Raw genomic sequence first — 16,733 nt, 5'->3', positions numbered from 1 at the left:
AAAATACTGCTACCCAGTAGTACTTTTGGTAGCTTGTCTATCTGCTACCATGGCATTTGCAAGATTGTCCATTTTCAAGCACAAAACAAGGAAACATGTAGGAAATTTTAGTTTCTGTCTGTGAATAGGTCTGGCATTTTTTTCTGACAATTTGATCTGGTTTTAATAGTAACTACTAAGAATTGCAGCTGTTAGAAAGAAGAGAAATGAATGAGTATGAAGCGTTTCTACAAACAAGAGAGTTTCAAGATGTTTCTGTTTTTCTGTGATGCTTCTGCTCTGTGAAACACACCTGTGTTTTTAAAGAGACATACACTGAGAAGGATGACGTTAGAGCAGCTGTATTCTGTATTCTTACACTTAATGAAAAGATACAATGTGAACTCAGATACTCTTACAACTACTAATTACATGAAATGAGCAATTCTTTATTGCCTGTTTCAGTGCCTAAATGCAAAACTGGGTGATGGTGTTTACCCTTGATCCACACAGTTCCTTTGGCTTCAACTGCAGAACAAGAAAATAGCAGCCTTTTGTACACAGATCCTCACACCCAGATTTGTTCAGGAGGACTCTTGACTTCTCCAGCAAGGAGTACAGGAAATGTTAATTTGCTAATACTTATCAGGCAAAGCATTAAAGATAAGCGTCTCCCCTCTACAGAGCAAGATGCTTTTATCTGCTTTCTAGGTCTTTTTAACTCCAAGGGGAGAGGGACGAGAATGCCTAGTGTTTGGCCTGTGTTCACCAGAGCTGCATGGCAGATTATTGAGCCTGAGGATTCCTGATAAAGCGGGATTCCTTTTCCTAAGAAGGCGCTTGGTTTCTTACCTGTTCCATTTTAAGGCAAATCCTGTGACTGGAGTCAGAGAGACTCAAGTGGATCTTTTGACTGTGGATTAACCTGAATTCCTGATACAAGGCAGCAGGTACAGAAAGAAAAGAGGTTTTGAAATCCAGTGCTTTGTGGCATGTGCTGGGCTTTATTTGTACCACTAGTAGTAGTGGATTTTTGCTTGTTAAAGCAACCTCAACGCAAACAATGAACATGTCTGATCTGCTTCTTTTTCAGGAAGGAGTGATAGTAGAGTCGGAGGTACACTGTGTTGCCCCTTGCAAAAATCCTACCAAACTCATGGGAATATGTTGCCCTGTGTGTCCAGGTGAGATTTCATAGGAAGATGCTGTTCCACATGTGCAACTGTATTTCTAATGATAAGCATCATTATCTGGGAGACTGCCTCTAACTTCTCCATTATACTTGACAAAAACAGAGGCCAATGGCTTGCAATCCATTAAATGACAGACCAGGCTTAATATCTTTTAGTGGAGCAGAGGCAGACTATTGCATAGGCAGTAGCTTGGGTCAATATCCACAGGTGTATTTATGTTGTTTTTCAGAGGGTCTGTCAGTTGGATTTTCCTGGCTGATGGCTGGGGTTGTGTTAGGAGGGAAAGTGTAAGAGTAATCCTGAAAAAGAAGACTACCTTTGTGAGGCTAGTTGCTACCTATAGGCTAATCAGAGGCTTTGTAGGTAAGCACTTCTCCACTTATGATACAATGGGCTTATTATATTCTAATCAGTTATAATTTCTGCCAACATATAACATAAGCTTGGAGGTAAGAACGAGTAGTAAAAGATAAACAACTTGGAAAAGTGTTTTAAAGCCACTTTCAATGGGAGAGCTGACTTAGTCTTGACTTCATTGGTGCAAATTTGTCCGCTGTAGAAGAATGTTTTCTTTCCCCAAAAAGACATCTGGGGGTTCTCAAGGCTTTTGTAAAGGCTTCTGAAGTATTTGTGTCAGAGAGGGTGGTACGATTTACTTTTCGTATTGTCCTATGATAGGGTTATAGAGTATTGTTACAGAGAAAAGGCAGTGTGCTATCCTGAGCTAAACTTATCCAAATGCTATTTTCTAGGTTGTATATTTGAAGGGAGACTTTACAATGAAGGAGAAGAATTTAGGCCTGAAGGAAATAAATGTACCAAGTGCTCTTGTATTGTAAGTATTTGCCTTTTGGCATTGTATCTGCCTGTATGAACTTCAAAAGGCACATTATTATTGCCATAACAAAGCAAGAAATATAAGGAATTCAACACTACTATGCATTCTTCTCCTAGATTTCAGTTTTCTATTGAAGACTTCACTGTACTAATACATTCTATCACTCATATTCTGAATTTATCATCTTTTTTATGAACTTACACTGTACACAAAGCACGGTATTTGGAAGAGGCTCAATGTGTTATATTAGTGATGCTTTTTTTTGTAGTGGGATCATGCAGGAGGAGACAGAAAGCTTTTTGGGCTTCATCTATTGATTAACATTTATTAGCTGTTTCCTTGAAAGGATCTTTTGCAAGGATTCCTTTCAGCTCTATGTGGCAAGGGCCTTTTCTCTGAATTACTGAGTGAAAGGATAAGGGTAGCCTCCTTAGGCTGTCCCAGGTGGATTTTGGCTTAATGCTTAATGAAGAGGTCATATCCTGGAATTTATTCTTGACTAGCAACAGTATAGAGAGGAAGTAATAATTACATCCTTTGGGTAATGAGCACGGGCTTCTCTTTCACTTCCATTAAGTTTAAAAGATAATGCTCTATGAGTTGGGGCAGATAACTTTGACTTCCTTGGTGTGATCAGTGAGACCACTAAAAGGCAAAGTTCAAATCACTGCTTTTGTTGCAATTGATGAGCTGGTTATCAGCAGAAAATGCAAGGCTGGGGAATTTGCATTTCAGTAGCATACCAAGAGTTTTGTCAGTACCAGGCACAGCTCTCCTGCCTCATGAAAATAAAATAACAAAGGGAGGAGAAAAGGATAGAACTCAAAAATTAATATGTATTTGTACGTAGACACACATACATACTTGAAATGAAGCTGCTGCAAAGAACTTGGACTCTTGTGGGGAAAAATACCTGGGGATGTGCAAAATTAATTTACACTAAATCATCGCTGCTGTTGTGGAGAATTGGGCTGCTCGGGTAATTGTGTTTTGTTGTTCTTTTGATATAGGTACTTATTTATTTATTTGTTAAGTTTTAATCCTGTAATAATGAAAATACGCCATCACAGTGATGCTATGTGCCTTGGGCTTCAGTTCAGTCCCAGGCTGAGGAAAGTTGCTCTGTCTGTACTTGGTTGGTCCCTAGCTCACTTCAGCTTCAGCTGTAAAGCAGTAGCTTTCCTTAGTTAATGTTCCTCAGGGGAAGACAGGTCTGAATGGTTGAGAAGTCTGTGGAGACGTGCTCGAGTATTTTCAGGCTGTGCTTTGCTCTTTTATAAGTGCTGAACAGATACTGCCTATTGCCCAGAAGTTGGTGTGCCAGTATCTCCTTTATCAACTTTCCTTTGCTCCCTAAATAACAAAAGTAAGTTCCAAAAAGAACATGGGACGTGGGAGATATTTGGGCAGAGCAATATAAGGAAATATAGGAACATAGGGTCAGACCTGAGGGTCTGTCTGACAGTTACCAGTGTCAGCTGTGTTAGAGAAGGAAACACATCAGCTACTGATAGTGATACATTTAAAGTATCAGGTAAGAGGCCTAATGATCCCTTCTGAAACAGAAGGCATGATGGGTTTGGATGTTCATGGCATTTGTATAAAATGTCCATCTCTAATGCTGAATGTTACTGACAACAGAAGAAATACCATCTATGCATAAGCCATACCTGTCCTGCCTTGGTTCTCTCTGCAATGCCTTTTTTTACCCTCTCACCCTTTTCTTTCAGAATTTGGGGATTCCTGTGCAATTTAAAGGCAAAGCAAATAACAAGGGCATCCTCAGGGCTGTGATAGCAGCTTGTTGCCTGCTTTACATCCATTCCCTTATGGGAATGGGTCCCCAGTGAATCTCTTATCTAAGCAGTTGGTGGATGTCTTATTTAGAGATACATATCTAGCCATGCAATGTGATGTGAACAGGCTTGTCTGTGATGTGCTGCAACTTGTGCAGGCTGTAACACATGAAAGGTAGCTCCTCACTGAAGATTTCTTCTGGGATTTCAAATTGTAACTATTTAGTGAGTCTTTAGTGGAAGTGCGGCAGAGGAAGTGGCATGGCATATATTATTGCCAGGGTATGTTGGAGGAGTGGTGTAAGGATTCAAGCCACTTTCACTTAAGGGTGAATTCTGCTTTTTACCTGGGAGCAAGCTTTTCTAATGGTGCATTATTCTGGACTCCATAGGCCATCATTGTCACAGGCATAGCTCAGCCTGAGGCTGCAGGCTGCATTGAGCAGGAAAAAAGTAAAGAGGGATGGCGGTGGTTTGTTTTCCTGGAGAGATGTAGCATTGTTCCCCATTCACTAAATGTGTTAAAATGAGGAATTACTTACAAAAAGGGAATTCTACCATTGCAGAATGCACTTTAAAGCACATTTCAGCAAGACTGAACTGCAGGGCACAGTCTTTGGAAAGCTCTTTGGTAGCTCAAGTTTGTGGTATTTCCAACTCGGAGCAGTGCCTACTAGATACTGTTGAGCTCCTAAAGAATGTGAAATGGTTGATAAGATGTTTTTTTGTTGCTGGTTTATCATGCATGGCCCCAAAGGGTAGGGAAAGCAATGGCACGGCTACACATGGGTGCTTCACTCGGTCCTTACTTGCCATGCATTCAACCAGTTAATACAGTTTCTGTTTAACACCACTTGTGGTTCTAGTTAATGTCTACTGAAAACCAGCCCAAACCCACTGAACTCATTCCATGGAGGTCACTGAAACAACCCATTAGCTAACAAGTTTTGGGTTGCTACTGAGCCAGGCCATGCTTGTGGCAGCAAGGCAGAGATGAAAGCCCTCGTATTCCATTACCGCTCTCTGGAGCTAGCTGCTCCTTGGGGCGACTGAGATTTCTTGCTGAAAATGAAAATGTATCACCTCTCACTCAATGCATATTGCCTGGCAGGGGCAAATGAGCTGGCTTTTAATGACTCGGGTTCTCTGGGGAGAGGCATTTGTGTAAGAAAGGTGGATGGGATAATAGGGATCTCCTCGTAGCCCAGCTGAAACCAGCTGTATTGCAATAATTCATCTGCCTGGCCTGTTCTTTGCTTTCTATGATAGGCCAGCAGCCTGTTCTAGAGAAACCTTGGATATTTTCCCTACCATAAGCACCTACTTAAGTGAAGGACTGGCCGCTTTAATCAAGTGTTATTTCTCAGATACCACTTTTATGAGGTTGAGAGTGTGTTTCTGCTTGCACAGTGAAAGCACTTGGCTTACATGTTCCCTTTCCTACCGCCTGCATTAAAATAGCCAGACTGTGATTATCCTAAATGTTTTCATTTTCTCTTTTGATGTAGTGTGTTTGGGAAAAAAAATAAATAGTGGAGGTGGAAGGAGAGGGAGACAGGGAGGAGGGGAGGAGAGGGGGTTTGGCAGGAGAGTGACCTTGCATGAGACTGGTAACCATGGAGAAGCTTATCTCTGAATGGTAGAATCCAAGCTCATAACTAGCCCCATTTGACTCACGCCCTTGTTACCCAGACCATGGGTGTTGTGTGTTTCGGCATGTGAGGCATGCAGTGGTACGAGGTACCACCATGCTGAGAGCGTGCAGCACTATGGAGATACCGCAGCCCAGGACCTGTCTTCCTCCACACCCCCTCTTGGAAACAGTTGGAGGCTGGATTATTGGATTATGGTATTGCTGGGATGGCCAAGGGCTGGAAGCAAGGAAGGGTTGCACTGTCTGTCTGCCCTGCAGGGAGGCTGAAAAATCAATACATTCAAGTATACCTTTGCAGATGAAATACTGCATCTATGAGGCAATGGAACAGGATGCCCATAGAAGCTATGGCTGTCCCATCCCTGGCAGTGTTCAAGGCCAGGTTAGACGGGGCTTGGAGCAACCTGGTCTAGTGGAAGGTGTCCCTGCCTGTGGCAGGGGGTTGGAACTGGATGAGCTTTAAGGTCCCTTCCAACCCAGATCATTCTATGAGGCACGTTTCAGGGATGAATGTTGGCAGCATGGTCGTAGATGTTTGGTCCCCAAGCAGCATTGTTTCACAGAAGCAATGCTGGCCTCTTAGGTACTGTTCCAAAATGATTCGAAGCAAGTGAAACCCAAGTGACCTGAAGCAAAGCATGGGAATTTGGGGCCCTTGGAGAGCCAATTTAAAAACAGCCTCTGCTTGATCTTTTTTGCATCACTGGGGGTTTTACACTGCTGCTCAGGTGGGCTCAGAGGGACTCAAGATGCACAGAGCTCCTGGTCTGCAGGTGTACTTGTGGGTCTGTAGAGGAAATGTCTTGTCACTTATGTTCCTGAGTGCTAGGGTGCAAAAACTGCATAATGAAAGTTTTGCACAAAGAAAAGGAAATAGCACCAAGAAAATCTGTTTCTAAATCAATGAGTAACAGGCGTTGCAACTGTGGTAAGTAATGAGAAACTACATATGTTAGTGCTTTGGACACAGAGGGTGGAATTCATCTTGTCTAACTCCAGCCATACAGAAGTAATGTGTCTGCTCTGATCTCCTTATCTGGGCTCCTCTTAACAGAAGGAGAGAGGTGGGATGGATTACTCTCTGCAGATGCCTATCTTCCTCCACTTACTACAGGGGGAGCCTACCCGGCTCACTGAGATGGCTGAAGATAGCTGAGACGGATCCTGCCCTTGCAGCCAGCTGGGTGATCAAGCACCCTGATACAGCTTTAAAGGCTTGACTTTAACAGGTATTGGGAACTGCTGAAATACATTCCCATCTCAGTGGATTGCAGGGGACATACTCCAATCTACTGGGGAACTCGGGAACACACAATTAAATGTATCCTCAATGAAGCCTGGTAGCAGAAGCTGTGTCCAAGTTCAGAATTCTGTCCTCAGTGCAGTGCCAAATGCTGATCTTCCCAAATTTCCATGTACTCCAGCTGCTGTGAGTCAGCTCCAAACTCCACCAGATGCTGTCTGCCCCTACTTCAGGGGCCTAGAAATGGTGACAGAGTTGTAAGTCGGGGGTGGAAAAGCAAAGAGCTAGTCTTTTGGTAGCAGGGCTGTTCACTTTCTTGATGTTAGTGACAAGTAGAAGTGATTGGCTTATGGGCAGGTGCAAATGGAGAGCAGTAGATGTTCAGAAATGGGCAGCACAGGTTTGCTCAATGTATCTGTCTGGGTACACCCCCCCCCATCTACAGATGTTTTGCAAGGCTAGAAAGTTTGTTTTTCTGACTAGTCTAATAAAACCACAATCTTCCAGGTTTGTGGAGATGTATGGCTGTGCAGGTAGGCATGAGAGAGCAAGGACTGGGTATGTGCTGAACTTCAGTGAGAAAAACAATGTGGATTAACATGCATTGCCATTTTTCATCTTTCTTTTCATTTCTCTCAAAAATGCAAAAACTTTCTCAGAAAATGTGTCTTTCAGAAAAAGTTCAATAATTTTAACAAAACTCTCGGAGTAAATTTAAAAATAAAATTAATCACAATGTTTCTGAAATACAGATGAACTCTGGGATAGCAATGTAGCAATGCATGTGGCTGGAACTCAGTGTAGTTGTTCAGTGTAAATGATTTTTATTCACAAGCATTTCAGATCTCAGACTTCATAAAGCATCTTTCTGTGGCAAGGTCTCATTTCCTTCCTCTAGTCCTTTAGTCCTACGTCTACCTGCGGAGCTTCCTAGCTCACCTAATCTGAGGGTGTTCCCAGCTCCCTTCATGGTGCTTTTAATTTTGGTAAGGATTGAAGGGACCATTCTGTGCAGCAAGAGACTGTGCCCGGTTTGGGCACATTTCCAGGGGAGCAGAAATACTGAGCAGCTTCCTGAAGGAAGAATTCTTTAAGGATTGCCCAGAACGTGCAGCATCTTTCTCATATCCCTTCCTTCCTCTGAGCCTTTAGCTCTCTCTCTTCAGTTCTGGTATTCATTGAAATGAATCCCACCCTTCAGGATTCAGTTCAAATTGACCTTCCATGCTTTAGCATGATCTGTGCTCCCATGGCTGTGCTGTACCTCCAGCTGTTCTTCTTCCTTCTCCATTGTTTCACATAGGCACGCTACCCAGTTGTTACTATTTTTGAGATGACATCACCAATCAAAGATGAGTGCCCATTGTGCTTTATATCATAAGGACATTTACTCCCTTTGCCAAGAGGAGAGAGTGTGGCAGAAGAATGTGAAAAGAGATAAAAGTGATTTGGCAGATTTCTGTGGGGAATTTTTCCTGCTGGGAAAGGAGTGTGGAAATGCTGAGAAATCGGAGGAAGGAGCTCTGCCTTTGTAAGGTTCTTATTCAGACAGAGAACTGTCTTTCCAGTTTGATGATCTGAGATGGTATTGTGATGATTAATGAATTAAGTGGTACTAGAAGCCACAAAAGACTTAAAACTTCCTGGGTACCTGAAGGGCCTGAGTATATGCTGATTAACAGCACTGAAAGAACAACCTCTTGCAGTACAGGGAAAAGGCATCCAGGACTTCTTATCATTGAAAGGAAGGGAATGCACAGAGCAGGATGGATTTTGCACTCCTAAAGCATATAAAGAAAAGAAATAATGCAGGTTGGTCACTTTTAAAGGCTTATACCTCAAGTGTAGGTTGCTGCTGTTCTTGAGAGCAAAGGGAGAGAGCTTGTGCTGTCAGGTGTCTGTCCCTTGTCTTGTTAAGCTTTTCCTAATTAAGAGGCTGGCATTGATTCTTCTTATTGACTAGGAAGAATTAAGTACACAGAGCTGTAACAGTACAGGAGAGCTGTTAACAGGCAGCCTCTAGTGAGGGGACTGTTTTTTTCTGGCATTGGGCTGCAAGGAAGGCTGCACCCCTCTCTGCTCTAACTCACTCCTTGCAGAGGCAAGGAACTATCTTGGAGGGAAAGCAAAGCAGTAAGATGGCAGAAAAACAAAGAACCTGGTTAAACTAAGCAAACAAACGAGCCTGCTGACCAGCAGGGGAGGAAAGGGTTGCACGTGATTGTAGAAGTGCCCAGCAAAGACACAGGTTTTATGTGAGATGGCTGTAGCAGTTCTTGTAAGTGGCTTCAGATGGGAATGTGGGTGGCATCTCGTGGGAACGCTTGTGTGCAGAATTGATTCAGGTCTAAAAGATTCCCACAAGTTGTGGTAGGAAGCAGTAAAAGCAATAGCTTGTCAATTAACAAGGCCTTTGTTTGCCAAACATTTTATGGAGAGTCCAAGAGCCTTCTGGCTGGTGTTACAATGAAGGAGAGGCTGAGAAGAGCAGGAATGCTTGGCTTTCATGTTTGTCACCCTTTCAGTTTAAATAAACTTGGATGTCACAGACTTGGAGGTTGTTAGCGGATAACAATAGCTAATGGTTGTAAACTTGCGCAGCTCTCTGTGTCCTGAGACAAGATATTTTAGTCTGCACAGTCCTACTAAATGAATTAACACAAGAGAGCTTAATTAACTGCCTAACACCTATTTGGTTTCCTCTCTCTGATTTTCAAAAGAGAAAGTAATTAAGGATTGGAGATGGTACATGGTTACATGTGGGGCTTTGGGGTTTGCTTCCCCCCCTTTCTCTTAAGTCTGACCACTGTATCACTTTGGGTACTGTATTTTTGTAGTTAATTGTGCTGTTGCTGTTGACTTTGCTCATATTTCATGTTTTTCATTGATCAATGAAACTTGAGATCATTAAGTTTGAATTGCTGTTGAGCTCTAGTGTGATTGCCAAATTCCATCTTGACTTGCTGCCACTTTGCCTGTATTCTCCTTGCTCTTTCCACTGAGTCCTGCATCGTTGCTTTTGTTTTCTGCCCTGGAAGCAGCTTGTGCGGATAAGGGAGCAAGTTTCCAACCCCACCTATGAACTATTCTTCAGCTGGGATGTGTGATAAATGAACATTTCTTAAAACAAACCAGTCATCTAGAAAGGGTTTGTCAAAGCTCCTTGGATTTCATCAGCATGAACATATTTACTACTGTTGTTACCTTATTTAATGGTGAAAAGCAAACACACTGGATAGTAAAAGGGAGGAAAATGATGCCCAAGAAATTATTTTCAGGATTGTGACAGGCTGTAACTTTTTTATACAACTCATTCTCTTAGGCTGAGAGTAGAATAGGCAGAATAATTCAGTGGCTGTCAAAACAGACATAGGAAACAGAAAAGGAAAAATAGAAAGTGTTTTGAGATGTGACAGTGATTTATTTATAGTGCCTCTAACCTGTCAGAACTAAAATGTGTCTAGGAGCCAAACTACCATAACACATTTGGCACTCTGCTGTGGGTCTGTCAGTCTGAAGCAAAGATGCAGACATCCTTGCAGGCAGCTTGGGTTTGTGGTCAGCAGTGGGTCGTACAGCCCCAGCTTCCACTGTAGTGCTTCAATATGAAAGGTTAGTCCTTAAAAATGCTTTCCACTCTAGTGATAGACACAGCCTGTATGTCTTAGCTTTCTTCCAGGAAATCATGCTCCCATGGTACCTGAAGTTCTGTCCCAAACATGACTAGAACACCATTAAACTTGACAGTCCCAAGCTTCATTGAAAGCCCAAGAAGTTTTCAGCTCTCTGCCAGAAGCTTTGTAATGAAGCATTGAGATTTTCTACAGAAAACAGATGTATGTGGGGGTTTTGTGTTTTTCTTCTTTCTTTTTTAACTGGCGTTCAAGGGTGTTGCACAATATTTTGTGCTAAAATCATTGAAATGGAAATTTCTTTATCGCTTGTACTTGGGCGCTGGAGTCAATGTGATTGAAAATGCAAAGTCCAGATTTCCAACAGACTCAGATCTGATGCTTGAGGTGTCCGAGGCCAAAGAGATTTGAGTAAGTTACATGCTTTGTGTGGCTTCTTTTCCATTTTTTCCTTTTATTTCTCCAGAACACAGTACCAGCAGTTTTCTGAGAGTAGGACAGAGGCAAATGTGCCCGTGCCAATAGTATCTTTCTTCACAGGAAAAAACAGAGCTGGCCTCAGCTCTGAAAGCATGGAAATGAGGGCACTTGTTCCTTTTACCATCCTCTGCCTTGCACCCAAGTAGTCCACATGCTGAATAGAATTTTGACAATGAGACAATGTATGGGATAACAGTTATGTCCAAGAAGTCTGAGGATTTTGTGCTTTCAGCACTCAGCCTGTTCTCTGCTCCCTCTCCTCGTTGTAGCATAACTTTCCTTTTCCTGGATGCAGCTGAACACAATTCTTCCTAGCAATTTCAGTTGCCGATGCACTATTTATTCTTTCAGCAGCCAGCTGAGCTGCTCTGCTCTCTGTCTTTTGAGGTCAGGTTTTCTTAATTCCCCAAGGTTCCTGCAATCACCATTCCTCCCCCATCTAGGTTTTTTAGTGCTGCACTTCAGCAAGTATGGGTATGTACATGTCTGGAACCATGCAAGGAGGGAAAATCCTATGTTTAGTGTATCCTCTGCTATCCACTGCTCTTTGCAGTTGACGTGCACGCGTAAAATCTCTTATCAGCAGTACTTGCACCACATCTGCTACTATGGCTTTGTTTTTTGGTCTGTGAACCTGATTATAACACAGCGAGCATTTTATAAAGTAGCTAAACGGGAATAGGACCCATAAAAGTTGACACCTGGTGGAAACCAAGCCAGGGAGGCATTTTCTTTCCCGGTGGTGTTGTTAAATTCCTCGTGGTCAGCAGTAATAGCTCTGCTTCCTAAAATATGGGCTGTGGGGTTTTACTCTGTTCTATATGGGCATTGCTCAAAGATTTAGTGTTTACGGTGTTTGGAGGACACATTCTTGCTTCTTGAGTGCTCAGCACAGCAGAGGTAACAGCAAGCAATTATATAAAATGAGGAGTAAGTTACAGGCTAATTTGAGGGCCGAGGGAGACAGAGGGAGAAGAAACATGCCTGTGCATTAGCAGGAGTAGTGTCAACCTCTGTAGCAAGTTTGCTGTTCCCCTGAGGCTGTTTTTGCAGTATTTCTCTGAGTCAGATGAGAGGCTAATAAGGATACTATTAATACACCCACTGACCAAAAGTACTTTTTGCAGTTTTCATAACGAGTGCCTGTGTTTCTATTTCTGTATATCTCATCCAGCTGCCTCACATTGCTGTCAGTCTCTGGGAAATCCTTTATCTCAGACTTTCTTCAAACTTACAGAAAGAGAAGGTGGCAAAGTAGACTTGGATCTTGCTTGTTCCCTGATACTGCCCTTCAGACTTTAGTGAATAGCCTGGTCGACTCTGATTATAATAAATAGTTGCTTCCTTGTCTGACTTCTCATGTAGGGCAATGGATTTCAAACAGAGAAGGCATTCCTTTCTCAGGATGCGACAGGGTTTAGTGGGGGAAAGCCAAGCCATACTGAGGAAATAATTTCTTTCTTCTTGATGTAGTAGTAGCAAAACAATGTGTAAAACGCATGGTGCTCTAAGGGGAGCAAGCGGGACTGAAACTCAGTGGGACCCTGGAGCTGCTACAGCAAGGGAAGGTGCCAGCTTGCCTGTAAAAAAAAGCAGGGATATCCAGATGGTACAGAGATAAAAAGCTGCAATTTCCAGCTCCCCACAAATTCCTTCATCTCTCCTTCACTTTGAACTCTTGTAGTTTTCTAAATACTTAGCATTATGAAAGTGGGGGAGGACACCTAAGATGTGTCCTGCAAGTGGGCAGATGAAAGCAAAGGCAAAGGAAGAACTCATAATTTCCAGTGTGCAGGATTTATACCGCATTTGTGCTCTTGCAAGGGAAGTAAACCACTCATACTGGGGGCAGGAGCTGTAAGTCAGTATCATAAAAATAATGTCTAAAATCTCATTTGAAATTCGTATCATCAGCTTTTATCAGATGGAAGAGTTTCTTCTAGGGATGACACTTGCCCACGGAAGGAAAACTAAAATAGAATATAGCATACCACACATGCCGAGTCAGAATAGCCTGAAATATTCATATCTAGAAAGGCAACAAGCATACTTGTGGTTCAGCTACAGAATAAATATCAATTTGGTATTATTAATTAAAAATTAATTCATTATCTCTGGGCAGTGTATAATGTCAAAAGTACTAAACTCTGCTTTCCCCTTTCCCCACTGTAATTTGGATAAAATTTAGTCTTTGGTAATAGGTTGCAAAATTGCCAGTTTAATAAATCAGAATCAATACGCTGAAAGCACGTAGGAGGGTGACAATTTGTCTTCAACAGACAGCAGGCACAGCAGAATGAGGATGTGTCAGCCCTGTGCCATATTATCACGATTTTTCTCTCCAGTCTGTTGACAGATATGGTTTTATTTTTAATTTCTATCATTTATTTATTTATTTAGGGGCTCGGGGTTTCAACATTTGAGTGCAGAATGGAAAGCAATTAAAATAAAAAGTATGTGAATTTTCAAACATAGAAGCATATAATTGCGCTCTGAGTTCTGCCTTTCTGTTCCAAAATCTAAATGGCCTCAAAGAATACAGTGCTGAATGCCATCACCTCGTGCTTGAGTGAGAAAGTCCTAACAGCACTGGCTTTGAAACCCTGGCCCTAGGGAAGAAATTTGTTCTAGCCCTTTGAAACCCAGCTTCCCTTAGACTCGATGTCTCCTCCTTTTATCTGAATTAAGCAATGCTGAACTTAAAAGGTTACAAATATTAAAATGGATGTGGTTTTCTATGATAAAACTGAGATAACTTTGTGAAAATGGAATACAGGAGCTGGGTTGGGTGGAATAAAGATGAGGAACTAATTATGTCCACTGCTTAATTTTATCACCTCTTGCTACAGCACTGTCAAAACAGCAGGCTGCTGCCTTTGGAGATTGCTCAGTGTTATCTCTACATTTGGAAAAACAAAGTTGTTTTCCATGTAGTCCCATGCGACCCATGCTTTCCTGGTTTAATTAGGCTCATTTCAGTGATGTTAACACAGGGCTAGATTGAGTCTTGCATTCAGTACTTACTGTTTTGATACTCAAGAGCAAACACTGGCAAACTTTACAGTAACTTGCATAATGGCTTGGAAGCCCAGTGGAAAACTTAGTCTACATGTTTTTTTTTGCCTTATTGCAGAAAAATTAATATGATCAGAGGGGAAAGATGGCTTTTTAATATGTTTTTATTTATTTTAGTGGAACATCCCCGGTGAAACGGAGAAAAAAGTGTGTGCGCGGGTACCTGTACGTGCCTGAGTGTCAATGTGTTCTTTGCGTGTGCTGCGCGTCTCCGCCCTTCCGCCAGGTGGCGCTGCCGGGCGCGGCCCCAGGGCGAGCAGGCGCTCCGCGCTGTTTCCTGGCGCCACCTGGCGGCGGCGGCGGGAGCAGCAACCAGAGTTCAGAGACTCCCAAGCAGAGGAATGGTAAACTGTGATTAACTAAACAATTAATAACAGATGTTTAAGAAGAGCCATATTCGGAGATTCCAGCAGCCCTGTTTCTGCAGGCAGGGAAAATACAATTTAAATATAATCACAGAATCGTAGAGTGGTGTGGGTTGGAAGGAACCTTAAAGCTCATCCAGTTCCAACCCCCTGCCACAGGCAGGGACACCTTCCACTAGAGCAGGTTGCTCCAAGCCCCGTCCAACCTGGCCTTGAACACTGCCAGGAATGAAAGCCAGATTGACTTTGTCCCCTCAGTGTTACTTATTGCCCATCATACAGTTATAAGAACTTAGAAGGTTGAAGGTGTTTTAGCTTTGGGTGTAGTTAGAAGTCTCACCACCCTCATAGTGAAGAACTTCTGCCTAAGAGCTAATCTCAGTCAAATAATAGAACCCCAGACTGGTTTAAGTTGAAGGAACCTTAAAGCTCACCCAGTTCCAGCCCCCCTTCCATGGGCAGGGACACCTTCCACTAGAGCAGGCAGCTCCAAGCCCCGTCCAACCTGGCCTTGAACGCTGCCAGGGATGGGGCAGCCACAGCTTCTCTGGGCACCCTGTGCCAGCGCCTCAGCACCCTCACAGGGAAGAACTTCTGCCTATGAGCTCATCTCAGTCTCCCTTCTGTCAGGTTAAAGCCATTCCCCTTGTCCTGTCCCTACAGGCCCTTGTCCAAAGCCCCTCTCCAAGTTTCTTGTAGCCCCTTTAGACACTGGAGCTGCTCTAAGGTCTCCTCTTAAGGAGCCTTCTCTTCTCCAGGCTGAACCAGCCCAGCTCTCTCAGCCTGCCTCCAGAGCAGAGGTGATCTTTTAATGAGAAAGGCACTTTATTAAAGCATCTTGTTATAATTTCTATTAAGTGTGATCTGTATATTCAAGTCTGTTTGCATGTTTTCTTCAGTTATTATATTTATACTGGCCAGTGCTGCAGTAACCCCTAGAACCCAAAAGTACTTGACATTTTTCTTTTTTTTGTGTCCTTGACCTGACTTCCTAGCTGTGGTGTTACCCTGTATGTGTTTGTACATATTTGCTTGAATGAAGCCTTTTGCTAGTGTTATTGTTCTTTGCTTTCACCTCTCCCCTTAATCATTTCTCTGGTAATCAAACTCATGTTAGCAGGATAAAATGTTGGGTTGGATTTGATTTCTGGTGACAATGAAGTTTTTCAAATAAGCTTTTGCATATATAGATTGATGAAAATTGGCAATACTGGAATGATGGGCATTGATACACGGCTGTTGGGTTTCAGCCTGATTAAAATGATGGGAGAATAAAAAGGAAGGAAATCTAAACAGTTGTGCTCCACTGGGGAGTTAAAAAAGGCAGTAGTGAGTTGGAGTCCAGTCAGCTGCAAGTGCTAAGTTGGAGTTTTTATTTATTATCAGAATGAAGACAAATGAAATCACCAGCCATTAGCTCACAATGTATGAAGAGCTCTGAAATGCTTTTGCACACACAGGAGACTCTCAGCTTGTCAGTGTTTGTATCACCACTGAAGTTAGCATACAGGGGACAAGTTCAAGCTGCAACTTTAAATTTGCTAACGCCTACCTTTGTGCAAGGCTGAGCCTTGAATACTTACAGGGATGTAGGCCAGATTGACTTTATCCCTGCAGTGTTACCTATAGCCCATCACACAGTTACAAGGAGTCAGAGGGCTGAAGGCGTTTTAGCTTTGGATGTAGTTAGAAGTGTCACAAGTTTTGTTCAAGTCCTTGAGAGGGCACAGTGGAAGTTGGAGAGGTGGAGGCCAGTGCCATCTCAGGCAGCAGAAGCCACAGAGTCTGTCTTCAGGATGCGGAGAGAGACTGGCTTAATTTAGAAGTGGAAGGTGTCTGAGATGTTGGGGCAGTAATGTTGTTTACTAAAAGCTTAGTCACACATTTGAGTTACTTTTTTGTATCTTTACTTCACTCCTGCTAGCCTGTGCTTTTAGGTAAACACACATGCTTAACCTTTGTTTTTTCTTGCTGATAAGGGTGCTTCTGAGTGATGTGGCACATGTTTATTGTTCGGTGAGGGGTCTTTCAACTGTGATAATGGGATGCTCTCAGTAAGTGCCAGTGCAATGAGCTACTGCAGAGTACCCAGAGCATGGTGGTGTTTGCCTCTGCAGCACCTTTGGTCACTCACAGAGATGACATTCCAAATACTAGAAGACGAAGAAACGTCTTCCAGTGGCTAGCAATGACTGAGAAAGCTCTGGCATATGGCAGGCTTTGAAAAGCACTTACGGTTTTAAAGAGAGAATGTGACGTACATATGTTGGGCTAGGGTTAAAGAGCTACTAATGAAAACTGGACAAACATGACAAGTTCTGGGAATTTGCATCCTGTGAGTAGAGCATTGCCTCACGTTAAAGGAAATGTCAGCAGATGTGCCAGTTACAAGAAGAACAGGGTTAAAAACTGTATCTGAATATTCTTGTGTTGCACTGTGGATGGTAGAGCGCGTTATTTGTAGCTGTCAAAAATGAA

The 16,733-nt window shown here is 42.8% G+C and overlaps 1 protein-coding gene across 5 annotated transcripts in view; it reads left to right on the top strand.

Annotated features, from left to right (window-relative positions):
• The window catches only part of BMPER (BMP binding endothelial regulator), a 146,953-nt gene that overhangs the window by 38,522 nt on the left and 91,698 nt on the right, over positions 1-16,733 (top strand). For all 5 annotated transcript variants that reach the window (XM_057425758.1, XM_057425757.1, XM_057425761.1 and 2 more), the window contains 2 exons: positions 1,073-1,163; positions 1,925-2,007. In XM_057425758.1, the coding sequence (XP_057281741.1) occupies positions 1,073-1,163; positions 1,925-2,007 (174 nt within the window). The remainder of the gene's footprint in view (positions 1-1,072; positions 1,164-1,924; positions 2,008-16,733) is intronic.

The sequence above is a fragment of the Pezoporus wallicus genome, unplaced genomic scaffold (genome assembly GCF_028554395.1).
Source record: "Pezoporus wallicus isolate ANWC-B61680 ecotype Strahan unplaced genomic scaffold, APGP_CSIRO_Pwel_v1 contig_7820, whole genome shotgun sequence".
Classification (NCBI taxonomy): Eukaryota; Metazoa; Chordata; class Aves; order Psittaciformes; family Psittacidae; genus Pezoporus; species Pezoporus wallicus.
Note: the sequence above shows the minus strand (reverse complement) of the source record. Positions and strands in the feature narration are given on the sequence as shown.